Source organism: Zingiber officinale, chromosome 10A, assembly GCF_018446385.1.
Source record: "Zingiber officinale cultivar Zhangliang chromosome 10A, Zo_v1.1, whole genome shotgun sequence".
NCBI lineage: Eukaryota > Viridiplantae > Streptophyta > Magnoliopsida > Zingiberales > Zingiberaceae > Zingiber > Zingiber officinale.
In genome coordinates this window covers 95,811,435-95,835,948 of record NC_056004.1, presented here as the reverse complement: position 1 = coordinate 95,835,948, position 24,514 = coordinate 95,811,435, and the positions used below count along the sequence as shown (strand labels likewise).

At 37.4% G+C, this 24,514-nt stretch overlaps 2 protein-coding genes and 1 long non-coding RNA gene across 4 annotated transcripts; 1 reads left to right on the top strand and 2 right to left on the bottom strand.

The window, feature by feature from the left end:
- Positions 1-12,263: 12,263 nt before the first annotated feature.
- On the bottom strand, positions 12,264-16,972 carry LOC122026268 (MOB kinase activator-like 1A). Its single transcript, XM_042584935.1, has 8 exons — positions 16,831-16,972; positions 16,334-16,703; positions 15,649-15,697; positions 14,377-14,485; positions 14,092-14,185; positions 12,846-12,979; positions 12,575-12,738; positions 12,264-12,479 (listed from the first exon to the last, which is right to left on the bottom strand). Exons 2-8 carry the CDS (start codon positions 16,354-16,356, stop codon positions 12,411-12,413), a joined length of 642 nt encoding a protein of 213 aa, XP_042440869.1. The 5' UTR covers positions 16,357-16,703; positions 16,831-16,972; the 3' UTR covers positions 12,264-12,410.
- A 259-nt stretch (positions 16,973-17,231) lies between these two features.
- Positions 17,232-18,079, top strand: LOC122026270. Of its 2 annotated transcripts, none has more exons than XR_006124088.1 (2): positions 17,232-17,374; positions 17,542-18,079. It is a non-coding gene; the product is annotated as an uncharacterized LOC122026270 (long non-coding RNA). The 2 variants fall into 2 exon arrangements; XR_006124089.1 differs by having other exon boundaries at positions 17,260-17,402; positions 17,542-17,670.
- Positions 17,601-23,738, bottom strand: LOC122026269 (ADP-ribosylation factor-like). The gene is made up of 6 exons (XM_042584936.1): positions 23,508-23,738; positions 22,812-22,902; positions 21,700-21,815; positions 19,864-19,923; positions 19,710-19,775; positions 17,601-17,923 (listed from the first exon to the last, which is right to left on the bottom strand). The coding sequence occupies exons 1-6, from the start codon at positions 23,562-23,564 to the stop codon at positions 17,747-17,749; spliced, it is 567 nt and encodes a 188-aa protein (XP_042440870.1). The 5' UTR covers positions 23,565-23,738; the 3' UTR covers positions 17,601-17,746.
- Between the last annotated feature and the right edge of the window lie 776 nt (positions 23,739-24,514).

Sequence of the window (24,514 nt, the reverse complement as noted above, 5' to 3'; positions counted from 1 at the left end):
AACGAATATAATTTAAATCATCAATTTTGGACTGAAGCAATAAATACGGCAAACTATATTCAAAATCGAATTCTAATTAACAAACTTCATAATAAAACCCCTTATGAAATATATTATAATAAAATTCTCAACTTAAACTATTTAAAAGTATTTGGATGTAAAGTTCATATTTTAAACACTAAAGACTACTTAGGAAAGTTTACACCCAAATCAAACCAAGGAATCTTTTTAGGGTACTCTACAACCAGTAGGGACTATAGAGTCTATAATCAAAATACCCTAAAAGTTGAAGAAACAACTAATGTAATATTTGATGAAAATAATCTACCAAATATAGATCAAAATGTTGACATTAACCCAAGAAATAGAGAAGATGATGAAATTCAACCTGAACCTATTGAATCTGAAGAACAAATCACTAACTCAAATGATATACGACCAACAAGAACAAGCACAAATCACCCATCTAACCAAAAATTTGGGTGACCCAACTTTAGGAGTCAGAACTAGGTCATCTTATAGAAACCATAGCCAAATTACCCTTATTTCAAAGATTGAGCCCAAGACTATAGAAGAAGCCCTACCTGACCCAGACTGGGTCATTGCTATGCAGGAAGAGTTAGCCCAATTTGATAGAAACCAAGTCTGGGAACTTGTACCTAAACCCATAGATAAATCAGTAATAGACACCAAATGGGTATTCAGAAATAAGTTGGATGATCAGGGTGAGATAATAAGAAATAAGGCTAGACTAGTAGCCAAAGGGTTTAGTCAAGTTGAGGGCTTAGACTATGATGAAACCTACGCACCAGTAGCTAGACTCGAATCCATTAGGATGTTGTTAGCCTATGCAACACATAAAGGGTTTAAGTTATACCAAATGGATGTAAAATCCGCATTCCTTAATGGGTTTATTAAGGAAGAGGTCTATGTAAGTCAACCCCCAGGATTTGAAAACTTAGACTACCCTAACCATGTATTTAAACTGAAAAAAGCCTTATATGGACTAAAACAAGCTCCTAGGGCATGGTATGAACGATTATCTAATTACCTAATATCCAAGGGCTTTAACCAAGGACAAATAGATCAAACCTTATTTGTCAAAACCTTAGAAAAAGACATTTTTATAGCCCAAATATATGTTGACGATATAATTTTCGGTTCAACAAATTCCAAACTTCTAAAAGAATTTGTTAAATTAATGGAAAATGAATTCGAAATGAGTTTGGTTGGGGAACTCAACTTTTTCTTAAGCTTACAGATTAAACAAACCAAAGATGGTATTTATATTTATCAAACCAAGTATGCTAAAGAACTAATTAAAAAAATTTGGAATGAAAAATTCAAAAATTATAAATACCCCAATGGCCACTAACATTAACATTGATTCTGACCCAAAAGTAAAACCTGTAGACTCAAAGTACTATAGAAGTGTCATAGGTAGCCTACTCTACATAACTGCAAGCTGACCCGACATATTATTTGCAGTAGGTATGTGCGCAAGATACCAATCTTGTGCAAAAGAGTCACACCTAACCTATGTCAAAAAGAATACTTAGGTACATTAAGGGCACCATAAATATGGGACTTTGGTACCCAAGAACTTGCTCCCTTGATCTTTTTGGCTACTCTGATTCAGACTATGCCGGGTGCAAACTAGACAGAAAAAGCACAAGTGGTAGCTGCCAGATTCTAGGTCAGTGCCTAGTAAGCTGGTCAAGCAGAAAGTAACACTGTGTTACTTTATCCACTACTGAAGCTGAATACATAGCCCTAGGCGAGTGTGCTTCTCAACTTTTATGGATGATGCATACTCTAAAAGATTACCAACTGGAATATAATAATACAAAAATTTTAATTGATAACATAAGCTCAATTAATCTCACCAAAAATCCAATTCACCACTCTAGGACCAAACATATAGAGGTAAGATACCATTTTGTAAGGGATCATGTAGCTAAAGGGGAAATTGTACTTAACCATGTTGAGTCCAAATCAAACCTAGCTGACATCTTCACAAAACCCTTACCTGAACTAGAGTTTAGTACACTTAGACGGCAAATATGAATGTGTTGGATAGAATAGTTCTATGTTTCAAATGTTTTTAATGTTCAAAATTAACCTGTTATTTTTAAGCTAATAGGAAAAATAATTTTCAAAATCCCAACTTCTTAGTTTTTCAAAATTTGGACTTAGTCTATGCTCTAACCCTAGAAATCATGTTCCCCTAGTTTCAGCCAGAGCATCTCACAAACACCTAGGCTTACCTTGCTTGTGGTTGAAAAACATAGAACTGCGTGAGATGCATAGGGTACAGCTTGGACTCAAGAATGCTTATATCTGTGCATCAATATGAGTCTAGGCGTTAAATACCTTATTAACAGTAATCAAGTCAAGTCTTCCAGTCTTAGTCAAATCTAACTGGACCAAATGACTTAACTTGACTAACCAAGTGAAAGTTGCTGCCCTCTAAGCAATCAGCCAGTAGCTAAAGGTTAGACAGTTGGTAAACAAGATTTTAAGTCTAAGCATGCTTGAACTGTAGGGCTCTGATACCTCTCTCAAGTAAATTGAATAATTTGTAATTGTTGTTATCAAGCTAAATACTTTTCAACTTTAGTTATATTTTTAGTTTTGTGCTAAACCATCTTATCAAACTAATAATATCCTCTTAGGACCCTTCAAAATTCAATATTTTCAACTAAAGTGTTTAATTATCAAACATATTTTTTATATATGGCAAAGGGGGAGAGTAGAAAATTCAAAGAAAAATTCAAGAAAATTCAAATAAAAAAAAAATAAAATTCAAAGAAAATTAAAAAGAAATGTTTGTTAAGGGGGAGCTTCTATTAAAGGGGAGCTTCTATTAAGGGGGAGCTTTGTATGTGCTTATACTGTATTTATGCTTGTGCATATGTGTGCTTATCTTAATTGCATTCTTGACTTAACTTTGAATTTTGGTTGTCATAATCAAAAATGGAGAGATTGTTGGTGCGGGAAGCATCCGACGATCGAACCGTTGTTTTGATAATGGCAAAGGAATTCAAAGTTAAGGTTATGTCGTTATCTAACAAGGTTCATGGAGCTTGCAGGAACAGGAAAGTCCTAAGTGATACTTAGGCAAAAGTCCTAGCTGCGGTTAGGCAGGTTGAAAACCCTAGGGGGTGGTAACCCTAGGTCATAGGGGGTGGTAACCCTAGGTCATAGGGGGCGGTAACCCTATGCGGAAAGTCTTGGCGAGTCGAGTGCTTCAGGCAAAAATCTTAGGGGGTGGTAACCCTAGGTGGAAAGTCCTGGTGTCGCGAACCAGGTGAAAGACTGGACGGGTCGGGAAGCGGGCATCCAGCAGAAAGTCCGGAGGCATCGAGCACTGAGCAAAAGTCCAGTCGATCTGGAGGATCGCACTGGCAATAGGTAAATCTCCTGAGTGGAGTAGGTGAGGACGCATTCCCCATAGAGGGAACAGTAGGCGTCGGGTCGACCTAGGGTTTTCGGTTGGAAACCCGAAGTCAGACCCAGATAATCCGAAGGATGTCAGTTTATTTGTTTACATATTATCTATTGTGTTCTAACTCTGTTTTACAGGAAACAAATATTTTTGTGCAGAGTTAAAAGTGACCGAGATCGGTCGACCGAACCCACAAACCAGCAGATCAGATCTCCAGAGGTTGGACCGGGCTCGACCAGGGGATCGGTCGACCGAACCTGGGTTGGGTGTCGACTGGATCAGGCTAACTGGGCTGAGTCAGAGCCTATCGGTCGACCGAACCTGTTGATCGGTCGATCGAACCTTGGATGGAGTTTGACCAGAACAAAGCGGAGCGAGAGGATCGGGCGGATCAGATAGGAAGAGATCGCTTGATCGGTCGATCGAAAAGGGGATCAGTCGACCGATCCGCCTCGGGTCAAACTTGATCCCGAAGCTTGGAGATCTGGATCAAACTTTGCAGAGCTATAAAAGGTGGCCTAGAGGTGCAGCTTCAAACAACATCAATTCGAACAGAAGAACCTGCCCTCTTCCGTGTGCTGCTCCAAACGCTTCTGCGACGCTCTGCTACTCCGACAGTCAGCGACTACGTCTACATCTCTTGTACTGTCGGTATATTTTCATTAGTGCACTTATTGTAATAATCAATTGTAAACTTTGCGATATTATAGTTGTTGCCCACCGAAAGCGATCTACGATCGCGGGCCTTGGAATATGAGTCGCTCAAGGCTCCGAACCAAGTAAACCTCTGGTGTCTTCTGTGTTTGTCTCTTTTTTTTTATTATCTCCTTATTATTTCCGCTGCGTTACTTTTGAACGATTTCCAAATATGAAAATTGTGAAAGCCACGAGCGCTATTCCCCCCCCCCCCCCCCTCTAGCGCTTTCGATGTTGCAAAACAACCGAAAGGAGTTTGGCACTAGCTGGTGGAGAGAAATATGAAAGTATTTTCAAATTACAGAGAAAAAAGGGGTGGATAGGGAACCGCAGACCGGCGGTAAATTAGTCCCTAAAGAAACATACATAGCCCGGAGGTGGCTCATGGGGCCGATTAGACTAAAAAGGAAGGGCAATTTCATAGCCCAGAGGAATTTCATAAACAAAGTTCAGGGTTTCTGTGTCACCCCCATCAAATCTAGATTCGACGGAGGTGTACTAGAGGCCAGGAGCAGGGGTAGAAAGTTGAGAGGAACTCGCCATTAGAAACAAAAATCGATAGGAGCGCAAACTCGACTGAAAGAGAGGACACTAAGAAAGAACAATAGAAATATTCAATTGAAAGGAGACGAGAACTTACTAGAGAAATCGCTGAGATTGACGGAAAAAGCGGAGGACGCAGTGTCGCCAAGATGCTCACTGACGAAGACGAAAATGCAAAGTGAGGAGGACGGTGAAGCACGCGAGGCTTATAAACCTCATGGCTAATCGACCTCAACCGTCTGATCCAAGGTTACGGAAACCTAGAAGTAGAAACAACCATTGATTTTGCAAAGGCGCACATCTCGTCACAAGCGGTTATCTGCCTGTCACATCGAGTGTGCGGCGGTAGTAAGGGGCACGTGTCCTACGCTCACAGGATAGCATTTAATGAATTTAATCACAAAGGTATGGCCGCATGCTCAGTCATAATTAGCATGGATTTGCACTATCTTCAAGAAATTTAGATGACATCAGCCACAACCGAGCTCACCCAAGGAAATGTAGATAAATTAAGAAAATTTGCCAGTGTTGCTGATCATCTTCCCGATTGGCATAAAGAACGTGTCACAAGACTGAACTCGGAAAAGGCAAAGTGAAGCCAAGTGACATCTGCTTGTGGGTCAATCAGTGATTACATACCAATCACAGTCCGATCGGACACTAGGTCGTTTGGGCCGAACAGGTCTCAGAGTTACCGAAGACACATCTTGTCCAGTCAGTCAGATTTGCAGCCTCCTTCGACTAGACTTAAAGGGGAGGCTTGTGATATGGAGATAAGGAGGAGCCTGCCTGGCACGAGTCAATTGCCACGATGTAGGTCAAAGTCAAGGTGGTCAATGCCGGAGCTTAAGCAAGGATGGGCTGCAGCCGAGCAGTAAGTGGTTACATCAGCCTATTGGAGGAATCACTGCCTGATCGACCATCTGAGTAAACCAATTTCTGGTCAGCCTGGTCGACATGAGAGTAAGCCGAGCAGAACAGGAGCCCAAGCCAAGCGGGGCACCCGTCCGACTTGAGGTTTGATGTTGGCATTTGTACACATAATGAATCGATAAAATAATAAAAGGGGAAAAGATAAATAATTAATAAGAGGAAGAGAAAATGAAGGAGAACACTCCATCCATCATTAAATAAGTAGAAGTCAAGACAAAGATGTTTTCTGCTTGCAGTTAATAGCATTAAAACAGGGGCATGTGAAGGGTCGCCAAGATAGATATAAAAGAGTACGATAGGTATAAAAAGAGGCAAGATTGGTCTCTTCGTGATAGTCACTTTCTCTTCTATTGTTTCGTGGCTTCTTCTCATTCTTTGTTTGACTTGAGCATCGGAGGGCCAACGCAGAGACTCCTTCCGTGGTTTTGTTTTGTAGAGAAGAGCGAGGTCTTCATCTAGTCAGCGGAACTACCACCTCCCCGGCTTTCCAGCTTCGCACCATCGGATAGAATCAGTATATAAATTGTAAGTTAGATCGAAAGGCACCACTTTAATGATTAAATGTTTTGTATGTGGTCCACTTCTCCTTCCATTATGCCTTCAATTCGCTTTTCATCATTCAAACAATACCATCTTTACTTTCTTGGATATGGCCCTCGCTCTCTTCTTCTTCACATTGTAATCTTTACTTTCTTGGATTTCGCCCTCATTCTCTTCTTCATATTTTTTTCCTTTGAATATTTCAATGATGGATGAAGAGGTGGTAGAAGATGTGATAAGCTTAAAGCAGTGGTGGTCATGACGGATCCAGGAATTCAAGAATGGAGGAGTGATTTTTACACGGAACAAGGGGCGGTATCCTCTATCTCCATTGGTGGAACCCCATAATACTAGGGGTTCCACCGCCGACAGGGGGGGCATGCTAATCCCTAATAGGAGGAGCAAGAGGAGGACATGTCTATGTTGTCTGATGCATCCTCCAGACCCCTTAATTTCATAAACTAGCATGCAAGCATGATGTTGATGGAAAGAAGAGGAAAGTAATTAAAGCAGAGCAACAACAACTGGACTGCTCTCTTTTGGACATTGCTAGTTCTCATTTTAAGGTGATATATGTACATTGCAAGTTGATATTCTTCTACTCTCTTCCTCCCTCTATTTTCTAGCGGGGTCATGGCCCCTATATATACTCATATTTGGATGAAGACAAATGAAGAAAATCTATTAAGATTTTTTGTAATAAAATTCTATTACAATTTTATATAACAGAATTATGTTACAGTTTTTTATAATAGAATTCTGTTGTGATTTTTTATAATAAAATTCTGTTACGATTTTATCAAGTCTGGAGTTTATGCACTATTTATAGGGATCATTGTAAATTTATTGTACAATCACAAGAATCATTGAATATGATTATCTTGAGTAGAGAGAATTCTAATAAAGCTTCGACCGTTTTTGTGGAGTAGACACGCTATCAAACCACGGTAACTCTTCTTCTTTTTCTTCTGCTTCTCCTTCCTTGTGTTTGCTCCTTTTGCGTGTCTTTGTCTTGTTGCTCCATGCGATCTCTTTCTCTTCTTCCACATTAGAGGTTGAGAGGTGTTGCCCCCTCTTTGCGCAATAATTGGTATCAGAGCTACGGGGTTTGATGGATTTCTTAAACATGTCGGGGACGACTTCTGCGAAGTTTAATATGATGAAGTTTGATAGAACCGGAAACTTCAAATTATGGTAAAGACGGGTCAAGGACTTTTTGGTGCAATAAGGCATGGTGAAGACTGTAGGAGAAAAGAAATTGAAAAGCATGGAGAGATCATATTGGGAAGAACTTTAGGCAAAGGTAGTAGCAACAATCAGACTTTGTCTTATGGATGATGTGATGTACCATGTTATGGATGAAGAGTCACCGGTGGTAGTTTGACAAAAGCTGGAAAGTCGGTATATATCAAAGTCATTGACAAACAAGTTGTATCTCAAGTAGAAATTATTCGGGCTGAAAATGACAGAAGGAACCGATCTGAGTTAGCACATCAACGTATTCAACTAGATTGTGAGTAATCTGAAGTGGGTTGATGTGAAGATCAAAGATGAAAACAAGGTGCTTGTGTTGTTGAATTCTCTACCTTCATCTCCTATATACAAGAATTCAGTTACTACTTTGATGTGGGGGTAAGGAAACTCTCAAATTGGAGGAGATTACAGATGCGTTGCTAGGTTTTTACCAAAGAAAGAAAACAAGCGATGAAGTTTCTAAAGGAGAAGGACTTGTGGTAAATAGCTAGAGCCGTCAATTTGGGTTAGGCCCGTTAGGTTGGCCCGCCCCGCCAAACAATTTAAGCGGGTTGGGTTGGAACTTTATCAACCCATGCCCGCCGTGGGTCGACCCGCCTAGGCCCGCGACCCACGCGGGTCGGCCCGCGACGGGCTTGGGTTGAGAAACACATGTAAACTAAGTTTTATGTCATTTTATTATCTTTCTTTGTTATAATTTTGAAATAAAAATAGTACTTTTCATCCAACATAAATATTTGTTTGTGTCCATTTATATTTAAAATGCATATTTGTAAATACATTTAATTGATGAAATCTTTCCGAAGTAAAACATTGAAGATATGAAATATTTTTAATTTGTTTTTTAAATTTGATGGGCCCGCGGGTTGGCCCGCCAAACCCGCAACCCGCCTTGGATTGAGTTGGGTTGGAAATTTCCCAACCCACCATGTTGACGGGTCGGCCCGCCCCGCCCCGCCAAATGGTTGGCCCGCCATGGGCTGACCCGCGCGCCATGGGTTAGCCCGTCTGACAGCTCTATAAATAACAACCAAGAGCATGGTAGGAATAAATATCGACATGGATCGGGTAACAACAACAAGGCTCATTCTAAGTCGATAAGGAAGAAGGTGATCACGTGCTATAAAGGCAAAGGTCATATCAAAAGAAATTATCCAGAGATAAAGAAATATACTGCAGAGGACAAAGGTAGTTCAGCAAAGTCTGTAAACATAATTGAAGAGGAAAATTTAGAGAGTGGTGATGGAGATATGCTATCAGTTATGTCGAGTTCGGAGCAGCTGACGGATGCATAGATTTTAGACTCTACATGTTCATATTACATGACTCCAAACAAGGATTGGTTTAACACCTGTAAGGCAGCGGATTCTGGTTCAATGTTGATAGGAAACTATGCGTCATGCAAAGTTATTAGCATAGGGAACGTTAGAGTCAAGATGTTTGATGGTGTGATCAGAACCCTATGTAATGTCAGATATATACCAGAGCTAAGGAAGAACTTGATCTAGCTAGACACACTAGATGATATTAGTTGTAGTTACAAATAAGTGAGCGGGGTGATAAAAGTCATCAAGGGAGCTCTAACAGTAATGAAAGAATAAAAGTTAGCAGGGAACATTTATAAGTTGATAGGGACTACAATTGTAGGTGGAGTCTGAATTAGACAGTACAGTCTTGTGGCATATGCAGCTAGGGCATATGGGTAAATATGGGATGCTAGAACTTTATAAGAGAGATTTGTTGAAGGGTGTCAAGACGTGTAAGCTTGAATTCTATAAATTCTGTGTTCTTAGGAAACAAAGCAAAATACAATTCAAGACATCAACAAACAAGACAGAGGGGATTCTCGACTACGTACATATGGATCTTTGGGGACCAGCCAGTGTAGCATCACGTGGAGGGCACTTGTATTTTATGAGTTTTACTGATGATTACTCATGAAAAGTTTGGGTATAATTTATGCGTCACAAGTTGGAAACTTTTACAAAGTTTAAATTGTGGAAAACTAAAGTAGAGAACCAGACAGAAATGAAGATTAAATGTCTTAGGTCAGACAATGGGACTGAGTATATAGATTCAAAGTTTTAAGAATTTTGTAAGCAGCATGGGATAATGAGGCATTTCTCGACTTGTAGGACACCTCAACAGAACGAGCTAGCAGAAAGGTTGAACAGGACAATCATTGAGAAGGCAAGATGTCTCAGGCTAAATGCAAAGCTAGCAAAGAATTTCTAAACGGAAACAGGCAACATGACATGTTATCTCATTAATAGATCACCAATGACAACACTAAAAGACAAAGTATCAGAGGAAGTATGGATAAGAAATCAGTAGATTACTCTTATCTTCAAGTTTTTAGATATCCAGCTTATATGTACATATTCAGTGAGAAAAGATCAAAGCTAGATGCAAAGTCAAAGTAATACATTTTTTTGGAGTATCATAAAGGAATTAAAGGCTTCAAGCTTTGAGATCCTAAGGCAAATAAGATGGTGATCAGCAGATATATGGTGTTTGACAAGAAGGTCATGCTACAACTTACTCAGGAAGAAGAAAATAATATATCATAGAGAAACATGGAGAAAGATGTTGTATAGGTGGAGTTAGAGACTCATGACTCCGATGATTCTAGCTCAGAGCACATGGAACATCGCACTATAGCGAGTGGCAAAATGAGACGAGTTGTAAAACCAACCACCAAATACGAATTCGAAGACTTGGTATCTTATGCATTTATTACTAGTAGCGGAGACGTTACGTCTTTTCAAGATGCGATACACAGCTCTGAGAAGGAAAAGTAGACGGGTGCTATAGCAGAGAAGATAGAGCTGTTGCATAAGAATCAAACGTGGAATCTAGTGGAACTTCCTAATGGAAAGAAAGCTATAGGGTGCAAGTGGATATTTAAGAAGAAATAAGTAATGTCAAAAGGAGAAGAAGTGAAGTTCAAGGCTCGGTTGGTAGCAAAGGGGTATTCACAAAGAAAGGAGATTGACTATGAAGAAATTTTCTCTCCAATAGTAAAACATATGTCAATTAGAGCGGTCAAGCCTAATAATAAAATATGGGATGGTCGGTCAAGCCCCCTCTCCTTAAGGTCGCCACGCCCTTGCTTCTGGACGACCCTCATAATTTTGTATACCCGAATGTATCCTCGGATGCCCGGATGTATCTTCGAACGCCTTGATTCAATTTTAAGAATCAAGACACCCAGGGTGTATCCAAGTACCCAGAATTGTGAGCTATATATATATATATTCTGAGTAGAGATCCTTGATCCACATTTAACAAATCAGGACTCTGATCTAATACAATATTAGATAGATTCAATGGGCCAACCTACTAAATAAGTAGAGACCTTATCACCGCCGACCAAGCAAGTGGGGTCAGAGGATTTCACCTGATACAGATCTGAACCGACTTTATTCGAAATCGAATAAATGAACTATCAGTGGAGCCCACGCGTATTCCAAGAACCAACGACCGAACGAACCAGCTGAGCTGGCTCGGGCGCCAACCCAAAACGCTGGCCGACGGTGACAGACAGATGGGAGCAGAATCTTGGGGAATCAAAATAATGATCAATTGAAATTCGTTTTGATTATTTAGATTTTTTTTAAAAAAAAACTTAATTATTTCAGTTTATTTGATTGGATTATAAAATTAAATTTTAATTAAACAGAACTCAAGTTTTTTTAAAAAAAATAAACGACTAACAGTGAGCATTATCAATTGGCTTCTAATTTTGAATGAGTGATGCATTATCGATCACTGATAATTTAAATTTATGACAACTCAAAATCGCATAATAATCCGTTGGCTCAAAATCATAGATAATCCAGTGGCGCAGAACGTAATACCCAGAAAAAACTCTTTTCATGTTTTTAGTTATTTAACCGTCACTATAAGATCATATAATTTATCTTATTTTTTATATAATACGAGGATAAACTGTGAAAGATGTCTGGATAAATATAATTATTTTTATTATAATAAATAAAATATAATAAATTTAAAATCAACTCAAGATAATAATATAGGACACTTTCTCAATTTTTCATATAATAGTACAGTGTCAAGACATATTTTCAATTTCTCAGACAGTGTTTTTTAAATTTTTTAAATATTTAAGAATCAAATTTTATTTTAATAAATTAACAGATCAATTTTATTAACAAACGGTCAATCTAAAAACTCTGCATTAATAAAAAAAAAATAAACGACCATTTATAGAAGAGATATAATAAAAAATAAATATAAAATGTTAAATATACAATATAAATATTCGAGAAATTTAACTACTTAATTCCATAAATTATCATTATTTTTTTAAAAAAAAATTATTCGTCAATCACTAAATTAATTAATTTAATTAATTCCATTTTAATGACAAACTTTGATCGATTTAATTAGTTAAAAAATGTGACAAATTTGACTAATTCAATTTTATTTAATTGAGTTCAGTAAAATGCTCAGTACAACCAAAACAACGATCACTTTCTATACAACGCCCCCCACCTCTCATATTGAGATGATGAGACTCACACGAGATCAATGGATCCAATCATCTCAATGTGAGAGGTGGAGCCATTGTCCTACGCAAGAGCGCGGTTATTTGAATCATAATCAAGGGCCCAAACCACAACCCCACGCTTTCTATGTGATGGGGTTCGATTACGCTCACTCCAAGTGTCTTCTCCATTGCCGGCCCCAAGCGTCCTCAAAGGATTCGAACTTTACTCTAATGATACAATTCTACCGCTTTCTGCCTCCCTCTTTCTCTCTCGAGCCCTCACCACGCTCAAAATTTCTTGATTCAGAGCCACAAGGAACAGGTGGTGGAGGTGGGTCACACAAAATTATATTAATATTTACTCATTAATTATGTGTAATAAACAATGCATCATCAACATACAAGCCACTCGAGAGAAACTTAGCAGTGAAATAAGATTGATTACCTGAAAGATCATTTAAGTGCTTTAGATTAGCAACAAACTTATAGAACGATGGACTCAATCAGCTCCTGCAGCGGGGCGAGTTCCTTCTTGTCGATCAACCCAAACTCCTGCGTCACAATAACGCGAACATGTCGGTTCTCAAATGGGTACGAAAGGTTGACGAATTAAAGCCATGAAATTTTAAGCGGAGGTAGGCACTTACATAAGTGAAAAGAATGAAATGCTTGAAGCAGGTGTTAAGATGTGCTTCTTCCTTGAGGCTCACAATCTTCTGGAAATGAGAGTGATAAATGTGTGCGTAAACACGGAACAACCGCTTGAATATTGTCTTCACGACGTCTTTGAAGTTCGCAGGGAAAGGCGTTCCTACAAAAAAAAAAACATCAGATAATGAAGATCAGCAATTTAAGCTCCCTTAGTTGCTGTTGTACTAGAAGAATGATTAATTGAACACTTGGATCGACAGGCTCTACCGAGCTTTTGAGGGAAAATTGATTCATCGTCGAGCTGAACTTCAATCCACTCCATCAGGTACTCAACATACTTTGCCGCTGAGACTTCAATAGGTTTCTTTATTTGCACACCATCCGCCCATCTATATTCGTACCTACAAGTACAAATCTGCAAATAAACATATGATACAAATACAACTCATTGCGGGATCACAAAAGTAAATTATCTGCAAAATTTGATATTTTGCTTCCATATGATGATATTGGATGATATCGGGTGCAATTCTTCTAAGAAACATGTATGGATCATGACCGACAAAGGTAACTCTGCTAATGATGATTCCTAAGGGAGGTAAAGTATCAGGAACTTTCAATCTGGTTATGACAAAAAGGAAAAATTATAACAAGTTAGATTCACTGAAACTAGTATCTTGCAATAAGGAGGCATTAATGGAATTTATTCAAGAGTATTAGAAATATACACACTGAAAATTTATGAATCAAGAAATATATGCAACAAAAGTTTCAATACAAGGTAAACCTCTTGATGCTAAAGAACCATAAAAGAAGCTTTAATAAAATAATGGTTGAATTTAAGTAAAAACTTTACCAACAAACCATATCCGAACCAATTGAGACCAACTGCATACTGAACCTAAATCTTATCCTGTCATTAAGCTCTACTTAATATCTGTGTAGGCAATTAGTTAGTGTATAAGAAGCCATATGTCCATAATTATTTAATTTAGTTACGTGGAACAAATCCAACAAATGAGCGATTTGTAAATTTACATAGTCAGTATAAGGTAATATCTAGCATAGCTTGTCTTAGCCTTGATTCAGTTTGACAATAAAGTTATCATCTAGATCCTTTTATTGAATTGGAGTGACACCCCAGTGAAAGCGACAAAATTAACGACAAAGAATAACTCTGGCAATGCTTTCACAAGATGCATTTGGAAGGATAGGAAACACCATCTTTGAGCAAGTAAATGTCTTTTTTGTCATTGATTCCTTCCATCTAGTACTTATTTCGTAATTTTCTTTGTATTTTTTGGATTTGTCTGCCCGCTGGAAGACTTCCCTCTGCTTTCTCTTTGTTTAGCATCAACCCTTAATTAAATGATTCTTTTTGAGGCAATGAACAATTAACTTGGTCAAGTCACTCAAGCTTCCAACTGTGCATGTGATATTCTTTATTCACTCTAAATGCTCTTAGACATTTCAGAAGCTAAAATGAGAAAGGAAAAGATTTTATCTAGCTTACTTTGGCCCTGCAGTCATTGTAGGACAATTCTCTGCTGTACAGAATTCTGTCAGAGTGCCATAAAGCAAATTCACTTGATTGAAGAAATCCACAGCTGAAACATCACCACCAAAAAAAAGGAGCATTTATTTTCATGTCCCACAGATTTAAGAAACATTTTTCTGAGATATATCAAAACAAATTTCTAGTATCACATGATAAAGCAATATAAACACACAATATCAGAGGATAAAAAAAAACACTACTGAAGTAAAATAGTAGTTTTAAAAATATTAAGAATATTACTGTTGACAGCAAGCCACTCATTAAAATCTTCCCCAGGTGGAAGCCTCACTGCTTCCCTGAGGTTCCCACTGCCTAATGTTGCATCAATGTGTTTCCTGAGTTGGGCTCCCTACAAATAAGAGAGCCAAAAAAGGATTATAGGTCCAATAGCATAGCATTACTGAGACTAATTATTATGAAAAAGAAACATCTATGCCTAATCTCATAACCAGAAGAAGTTTAAGCAACCATTTCAATGCTCTCTTGACTATCTAAATGGCCCCTATCTTGCACTGGAATAAGATTTCTCTCCATCAGCTTATATATGAATTTGACATCTAAATAGGGCTAAATAAAACCTCCGATCAAGAAAAGAAAGTCTGAGTTGCATAAAAGAGACAAAACACATGTGAACCAGTACTGAAATGAAAATTTTCCCCATCAGGCAATTCCCTTGGATATGACTTAGACATCTAAACAGGGCAAAACAAAACTGCCAAGCAAGAAAAGACTGTGTTGCATAAAAGAGACAAAATACATGTGAGCCAGACAATAAAGAGAAACCATCAAATGGATTCAGTTTTCAAAAGAAAAAAACAAAAAAAAAGTTGGATAGCATAAAGCACAGGGACTACAACTCTACAACATGTTGAGTCATAGCTTTGCAAAAGATAGTTCACTATGAATAAGATAGTGTTCGATCAAACACGAGGACCAGATGACTCTGCCCTCATTTTCAATTTCTTTGAGCCTCTTTCTCTTCTTCAGCCTAAACAGGAAATTTTAGAAAGAAAATAATCCTAGAAAAGGCAATTGACACTGCCGCAAACAATTAATAACTAGGATTAAAGAACACAGGTGTACGATTAGAAATGAAAATAATTCTGGTATAGCATATTCTACACTCAATGTAAAAATGGTATTATTACTACCAATAGCCTAATACCAAAAACGAAATAAGCAAGATGAATTCTCATTGTTGAACCATTACATAACGAGTGTGATTTACAGCACTAATATTTAGTGAACTACCTAGTTTAAAAAAGTTCCATTTCTATGGAACTGCCTAGTCTTCCTTCAATAACTGAAGTTAGAATAGAAAATTAATTTTAGCAGAACAAATGTCATAAGAATTATGAGATGAGAATGTCAATATCTTATATTGTAGCATTTTAGCAAAAGGTGATTACGCTCACCCTAGGCACACCTATGTCAATATCTTATATATTCTTATAGAAAAGTGATGTTGGTAATTAAATTACGCATGAAGAAGAAAGCACATGGAGTCATTACCTTACTCCCTGAAGGAGCACTCTTCTTTGGTCTAAAAGTCCGTTGGTTCCTGGAAGACAATAGGTTCATGTAAGCAGAAGAACATCTGATGAATTCAAAGAACAAAAAATATGCTTAAAAAGTTTCATGTGCTTCGAAAAAACGCAGCCCCCAATCTACAAATCCATATACTTCTAGCAAACTGTTTAAATTTGTTGTAACAACTTGCATATCCAAATCTACAACAAATACATAGCCAACTGAATCAAAAATACAATATTCCATTTCCCAGTTCTCAATTAGAGTTGCATGAGAAGTGTATGCAGATTTTTTACAAAATCATAGAAGTTGGTCCCTAATTCCACAAATCAACCCTTGACACAGATTCTACGGGAATGTTATACCATGCACCTTTAGAAGAAAGGAAAAAGGGAAAGAAAAGAACTCATCCCGTAACCTAAACTGCGACGCCATAAAAAGACTAATCACTTCGTTTCCAAACGGAAGACTTAACGAGATGGACCGAGGAAATAATGAAAACGAAAGAAAAAAGATATTCAATCCATCAGGAAATGTTGCAGATCATGAAACGCAACCAAAAAACCTAATTCTTCCATTTGCAGACGCACAATTGACGAGATGCGCCAAGAAAACGATCAAATCGAAACGATTAAAAGAACTCAATCGAAATTGAGGAAGCAGGTACCTTCCGAGACCGAAGAGGCTCATGGCCGATGGGATCTGATCGACTACCGGATCTCTTCTTCTTCTTCGTTCCTCCTTGTCGTCGATGGGCCGATGGCGCGGAGCGAGCTCAGACCTTTAGCGATCCGAAAAGATATAAAAAAAAAATAGAAATAAATGGAGGGGAGCCCGGCGTTCCTCGTTCTGATGCTTGTGTCTATGATTCACTGTATCTGCGAAGACAGGAAGTAGGATCGTTGTCCACTTAAAGGCAACTAACGCTGGTCGAAGATATCATAGAATGACATCATTACTCGGAAAGCCTGTTCCCAGTCTCAGCCAATGCAGCGACCTCCAGATGTTCGCCGTGCATGTCTCATTCAAATGCCTGGCTGGATCGCACCATAAATAATTATAAAAAAATGGTAATTTTATTAATTATTGGAATGTTGAGAAGGCGAGGGCATGGCGATTTAGGCATCAACAACGCGGCGAGCAATGGAGTTCAGGAAGACTCACCAGGCGTAGAAGGTCGATTCCCACGGACAGTAGAAGGGATCGAGGGATCATCAAGTGGCTTCGACTCTGAAGTAGAAGCGGCATTATGCTCGGAGGAGAGGAAGGAGATCGGCGACGCGATGGATGGAGAGTCGGAGCCGTCAGCGGAGGGTGGAGGTAGAGAAGGAAGAGTATGATGGCGAATCCTTAACCCTGAGCAAGCTTCACCGATCGCCCACCGAACAAGGGCCAAGAACCCTAATCTGCGAGTTAGGATTTTTCGCCATCGGTAATGAAAATTCTCCTACTTTCTTCTATGTACTGTGATCGCCAGTGGGATATCGTCAAAAGGCCTCCTTTTCCTTCGAAATACTGCTGAGTCCCCGCTGTGCGATCGTCTCCTGCTTCAATCAGTGAGCCCACTCCCGTTCTGCTCTCGCCGGAGACATCTCCGGCTGCTGCTCCTCTCAAGAAGCTCGACGCCGCCATTAAAGGACATCAGAGAAAGTGCTAAAAAGCTGCAGTTTTTATAGCAAAAGACCATCAACAGCCGCAGTAATGACAGGTGGGATGAGTTGCACCGGAACCTAGGGGTAAATAGCGCTACACATTATGAATTATGACAGTGTGAACAAACAATAAATTTGAACCATCATTTTAATGACTTGGTTATTTTAGACTCAATTCAGTTTGTTTCAATTATTTTTATTGGCTTGACTTGCTCATTTACAGCCAAAGACCGTCAACAAATGAAATGAATTATGATGAATTCTTTTACTATGCGGAAGCCATTGAAGCAGAACAGGAAAATAAATCACAACTTTCATGAATCGTTCTACATCTGCTACAAAGCCAAAGACATTGAAAAGAGAGGAAGGAAATATACAGTCGTCTTCGGGATTAGTCTATCTTAAGCTTTGTAGACAGCTGATAAGGATCAAGCCAGAATTCGGCCAGGGGTTTGCAACTCCTTCAAAGCTGTGACTAACCAATCAAGTCCCTCATAGAGACCATCTCCGGCAAGGGCGCAAGTTCCCTGGATGTGCCATGTTCGATTCCTCAGATCATAGAGACCCAACCCTTCAGATACCTCCATTGGAGTCATTGCACCTTTCTGAATGAAATAATAAGGCAGTTAAATTCCAGTTTGATCTGACTTGTAAATAAATACTACTGTAAAAGGTATCAAGATAGATGGCTTCTTTATAGAAGAAGCAAATGTAACTTCAAAATCTTAAGTCGAAATGAAAAAAGCAGCTTATTAGAACGTTGTCGATCTACATAATCTTTATAAGGAGAATTCAGTGGGATAGTAATCATCGATCGAAGTCATGTATTTCCTACTATGGTCTTTCGGTATAGTGAATTTGCTTTTAGAAGCTTGTCGATCAACATCATCTACATATGGAAAGTTCCTAATTAAGTTATAGATCATATAAACTGAACCAGTTTGTTTGATTTTCACAGCATGCACCACTGCATACGATATGTGATGCAGAATGTGATCTCGTCTCTACCTAGATCACTTTTTAGAATTCTAATATATATTAGCATCAATTAAGGATGAAAGGTAAATAAAATTACAAAAGAATAGCTTAATAAAAGTAAATTTGGCACGGAGCCAAGGTTGATCTAGAGAACAGACATGAAAGGGAAGGATTGACTGGAGACTTTCAATAATAATTGCTAGATCTGCATGAAGCATTTAGAAAAATAGTACACTTGAGGGAAAGAAACTCTCCAGCCTGAGACTACCAAGATCTGCCTATTGCCATCTATGAAGTAATTAAGTAGAAGGGCAGTAAATGTTAAGTCTCTGTATGATATAATCTGACAAGGAAGAACTTCTCAGGAGCAAAGAGTTAAATTATTAAATCATCAAATGGGAATTGCCAAACAAGTCTTGATGTGGAAGATATTCGATCAAGCATGATACCTCCCAGTAAAGATTGGGCTATTGTTAACATTCATCCAGTAAGGCAATTACTTTGATTAGTTGATAAAAGATCTTCACATAATAAGATACAAATTGTTAAAATAACCTTTGTTTCTATGGTGTCAATTTTCCCTTAAAACTAGATAAATATCAAAAGATAACATAACTCAAAGCTTATGTTTGCAATAAAAATATGATGTTCTTAAGGATGACATTATAAAAACGGCTTTTTACCAAAAGGAGCGGCCACATTTCCTTATTTACCAAAAAAGAAACCCCCTAGTTTCAAAACTACTAAAAAGAGCACCAAAAACAGTGTTATTCCCTTCCTACCCCTCCCGTCAACCTCCTAAATCCCATGTTGTTTTTCAATGCATGAGTCTGATAAGGGAAAATATCAGACCTACACTGGGCCTGATATTGGATCATATCAGGCCAGCATGGGCTTGATACTTTCCATATCATACCCAACATGCATGATATGGGAAAATATCAGGCCTAGGTTGGGCTTGATATGGGAAAACATCATATCCCATGCTGGGCCTGATATTTTCACGCTGGACCTGATATTGGACCATATCAACTCAAAGTAGGCCTGATATGGGAAAATATCATGCCCAGAGTAAGCCTGATATGGGAAAATATCATGCCCAGAGTAAGCCTGATATGGGAAAATGTCAGATCCAGAGTAAGTCTGATATGGGAAAATATCAAGTCTTGGGTCTAATATGATATGGGAACATATAAGGTCCTTTTTAATCCTGGAGAGAGGAGATGCATTGGAAAACGACGAGAGAGAGAAGGGATTTAGGAGGTTGGCGGAAGGGGTAAGAAGGAAATAATACTATTTTTTGTACTCTTTTTGATAGTTTTAAAACTAAGATGTTCTTTTGGGTAAATAAAAAAACGTGGCCGCTTCTTTTGGTAAAAAAAGTCGTTATAAAAAATTACGCTGCAAACGTACCAAGTCCTGCTTATTAGCAAATACCAATATGACACTGTTCAACATGAATGGATCTCGGATAATCGTCTGAAAGAAGTATTAAACCAATTATTAGACATTTCAGGAGAAGAAAAGCTAAATTATGACAACATTATCTAATCACCATACTGTGTACCTGAAATTCTTCTCTAGCCTTTCCAATCCTTTCCCTATCCAACGAATCCACAACATAGATCTAAAAGCAAAACATCAAAAGACAGCATTGGAACTACTTAGTGATTAGGCAATGCCGAGAGATTACTCTGACAGCAGGGAAAATTAACTAAAAGGCTCTCCAAGAAAAACAGAAGACTCAAAGCTCATCATGGAAATTGTTCACTTGATACTGAGAACTAAATTTAGTATGCTGTTGATCTTTGTAACGCAGAAATAGAGATGAGAGTACCAGCAACTTAACAACTGACTGAAGGACCTCTAAATGTTATGCAATAAAAAATAGATGATCGTAGGAATGCATTGTGGTTAGTCATTCAGAAACCACTGTTCAAACAAGTAAAAAATCAAACCAACTTTGAACACTAATTATAAGAGACTAAACACAATGAACACTATGCTGACATCAAAATTGGAAAGGAAGTGATATTTAGGGCTCAAAGTGGCCATGTAAGTCAACCACATGTTCACTAATTATAAGACGTGCACATTGAACACTATGCTGATATCAAAATTGAAAAGGAAGTGATATTTAGGGCTCAAAGTGGCCATGTAAGTCAACCACACGTTTGCATTTAATCCTACCCAGTGAAATGACATGTTACAATCAGTTGTGCCAAAATTTGAGTCAATGTCTATTCAGAGCAGAAACTAATCAAGTCGAAAATTAAATTTCTGAATATTTAAACTAATAAAAGGGCAGTCCGGTGCATGAAGCTCCCGCTATGCGGGATCCTTGGGAAGGATCCATTGTAGGTAGCCTTACTTTACTTTTTACAAGAGGTTGTTTCCAGGATTCAAACCCGTGACTTTTTGGTCACAAAGTAACAACTTTACCGTTGCGCCAAGGCTCCCTTTCAATATTAGAATTATTTGAAAATAATGAAATTGATTCGTAAGCGGGTAGATAATTTTTGTTACCAACAAACATCCACTGGTGGCCAAAACAACCACCCCCTCAAAGAAAAAAAAATGATCCGTTGGACCGACCACCATCTTCCATTGTTGACATTAGATAAAAGGAATTTAAGGGTCATATTGGTGTAACTTGAATTAGGTTCAATTAAATTTAACTGGGTGATTTGTGTTTGATTTGGACTTGATTGGAACCATGATTGAACCAAATTAAATCAATTTAAATTTCCAAATCTTCCAAAAATCTCAAAAAAAACAAATTTAAAATTCTAAAAATTATTTCAATTTTTTAAAAATAATTTTATAAACTCACAAATAATCCTAAATACAATGCTGCATTTTTAAAATCAATTGCACATTTTCAAATAATTCCAAAGAAGAAAAATCCTAAAATTAATTAAGTTTTCGAATAATACAAAAATTGAATAGATAATCTTTTTATAATTTCAAAATAACTCTAATTAATTTTAAATATTCAAATAATTTCAAAATTGAATAGACAATCTCCAAAATTTTATTTGATTTTACAAAAAAATTTAAGAAATATTTTTGGGGATTTTTAAAATTTTGATGATTAATTTAGATTTCTATAATTAATTTCAGTAATCAGTTATTAATAATTTCAGAAATTACTTTCATAACTTTGAATATTTGGAAAGTTTAATATTTGACTCAGAATCAAGTCAGTTAAACTTCTTTTAGTTTTCTAATTTGGAGCAGCTAATCATAACATGTCATTTTACCAAGTAGAGTTAAATGCATATTCGTAGTTAACTTAACTGGTTGCTGGGCCTTAAATGCTTCTTTAATTTGAAAAATTCTAATGTCAATACACTAAACTACTATCACATACCAAACTAAATTATAAAACATGACAAATTACCAAAGCATCGGTATTGCTGAAGTAATGCCTCCATAAGGGTCTTAATTTTTCTTGTCCACCAACATCCCATACTGTAAATACCACATTTTTATACTGGACCTTCTCCACATTGAAGCCTAAAGAATAGACAAAAGGCATATAGATTGGAAATTCTATCAAACTATATCTTCTAAATGACAAATTAGCAATTATATTAAATATCATCAGTACGAATTAAATAAAAAAATACTCATAAGACTCGATATCATAGGGAAACACATAATTCATCAATCAAGTGAGAAGAGGCATAAGCAAAATATTTTCTATATCAAGGAGCCAAACATACAGGTTACAAAAACTTATTTGCTTTAATTACCACTATGATATTAATATTAACCAACCAAAATTAATCCAATATAATGTATAAGTGGCAATAGATTGAAATGGCTAGATAAGACTCATGTAGCTAGCGCCAAAATAGTTGGGATCAGACTGGATGTTGCAGTGTAATGTGAGGTTACACCTCTGGAGATTCATAGAGATCATCAAATATCTAGAATGTTCAAGCCAAAATATTATGTATCATAGTTTTACTAAGCTTATTAGGGAATTTGAGCATGTGTTGATGGTAAGAGGAGTATTAGTGGCTGAAACATTTAGTTTCAAGCGAGAAGATCCTGTATGTTCATCCCACAATTCAACAAGATCAAGCGGAGAAATTTACAAATTTCATTTATACAATGTTTAGCCCAATATTTTTTTTTACCTCATTTCACCTTGTAAAATTTAAATTATCCTCTTTTTTGAAAAGAAAGGAAAAAAGAAAGATCAGCAGATATTATTCAATAAGTTGTAATACACGATTCTATTCATGCATAGTGATCTTTCAGAGACAAACAAGCATGCAAAACCTCACAACCAAAGCCCCATGAGCTAATATGGGGGGTCTAGAAGCTGAAACCAACAACCTCAATAAAGGCTATACTAAACAAGGCAATACTAGTTCAGAACTAACTTCGATCAATATCAGTGAAAGCAATCTAGATCCTTTATTGATCAGTTCCCAGTTAATAATGGCAAACCGAAAGGTTCTGCATGATGCCTATTATATGTAACAGTAAAAGATAACTTACCGATAGTTGGAACAGTTGACAAAACTTCTCCAATGTGCAACTTGTACAAAATCGTTGTCTTGCCAGCTGCATCCAATCCAAGCATTGCAACCTACAAAAGTTCAAATACAAAAAATCTGTCACAAATATGCTTAGAGCTAATTCATCAAAATGAAGAGCTTCTGATGAAAAACAAAGAGTATGATTCCAGATTCCTTAAGCAAACCAAACCAACAACATGATAAACCTACACAAAAAAGGGGAACAGGAATGCAATCCTTAGAATTTATCTAGCTTTCGTGTTCCATTATTTGCTAATTCCTAATGTTTCAAAACTATCAGATTAATAGAACCATACCGGCAACTTTATCACTGAAATATTCAATCTATGTATTCATAGATCTCAGGACAAATAAACTAAATTCAAAACCAACATCTGTCAACAATCTTTGTCATACTAAAATTTCCAAACACGCTTCCAGAAACTGACTCCTAAATTTCATGTGCACTCTAGACATGCACATTCGTGTTCTTTCCAATATCGATATCCTTTTCATAGTTCATCGATCGCAGTTTCTATTTACCTAACTTAAAATCAGATCTTGCATCTCTCACCGATCATAGAGAACCAAAGTAGACTACCGGCGCGTGCTTATCGAGAAAACGAAAAATCCGACGTTCATGAGCAAAATAAATAAGAGATTGCGAGTGAGAGACCCTCATTTCGACGAGACCGAAGAATCTGTCGAAGAGCTTGCGGAAGGCTTGTCCCATGCCCGACTCGCTGCTCGCCCCCTCGCCTTCGTTATCCTTGCCTATCCAGAAAAGGCTCGATCGGCCACGGATCGGCGAGAGAGGGAGGAGGAGGGTACGGAGACGAAGAAGATCTGGGAATGGAAGAAGCGACGAAGAAGAGGAAAGAAATGGAAGTGACGCGTCGGGCTTTGTACGGGTGGCTGGTGGGTGTGCAACGGCTTGATAGCTAGATGCGAGGAGGTATCTGCGTTCGCAGGAGCTATCTGGATCAAACGGCTGATCTGGATCCATCGACGACTAAGATGGAAATGGATGGCCATGATTGCATCTGCAGGATAATACATTAATAAAAGAAAATTGATAAGAATTATATGGTTTGGTTTAAACACCTAATATATTGATTATATTATTTATATTTAAATAAATTTTATATTATCATTAATTTTTTAGTTTTTTTTAACAAAATTATACTTTAATCCTAACACTCGTACAATAATATTATAAAAATTAAATAGTGCTTAATTCTAGGCACACTATTTATCTCTTCCAGATATTAAATGCAACCCAGTGTATTTTTTTTTTTTTAATTTTTTAATATCACGAATCCCCATCTTACCACCCAACTAATGTTGGGATAGACTATATCTCAGACTCTGTCGGACGGTAAATGAATCAAGTTGGTTGGTGAATTTTTCAAATCGGTTTAAAAAATATTTGATTTATATTTAAATTTATCGAATTCTAACCGAACTTGAATATGTTCGAACCTTTTTTTCGAACTGAACTCGAATCCAAATTATATTATTCGAAAGTTCGTAAATTACTCGCAAGTCTTAATATTTTATTAATATAAATTAAATATATATTAAATAAATAAATTTCCAATACTTATTTTTGAATAATAATTCGAATAATTCACGAACATATTCGAATCTTTCGAGCCGAACTCAAGCCTTAATTCGAACTAA

Bases quoted from the DNA above. Each gene is read 5' to 3' on its own strand.
- LOC122026268 (XM_042584935.1), bottom strand. From the start codon at position 16,356: ATGAGCCTCTTCGGTCTCGGAAG. The intron at 14,486-15,648 runs GTAATGACTCCA...TCTTATTTGTAG, and splicing joins GTGCTCCTTCAGGGAGTAAG to GGAGCCCAACTCAGGAAACA. The intron at 14,186-14,376 runs GTAATATTCTTA...GTGATGTTTCAG, and splicing joins TGAGTGGCTTGCTGTCAACA to CTGTGGATTTCTTCAATCAA.
- LOC122026269 (XM_042584936.1), bottom strand. From the start codon at position 23,564: ATGGGACAAGCCTTCCGCAAGCTCTTCGACAGATTCTTCGGTCTCGTC. The intron at 22,903-23,507 runs GTCTCTCACTCG...GAACTTTTGTAG, and splicing joins TCGGTCTCGTCGAAATGAGG to GTTGCAATGCTTGGATTGGA. The intron at 17,924-19,709 runs GTACGTTTGCAG...TATTTCATTCAG, and splicing joins TTGCTAATAAGCAGGACTTG to AAAGGTGCAATGACTCCAAT.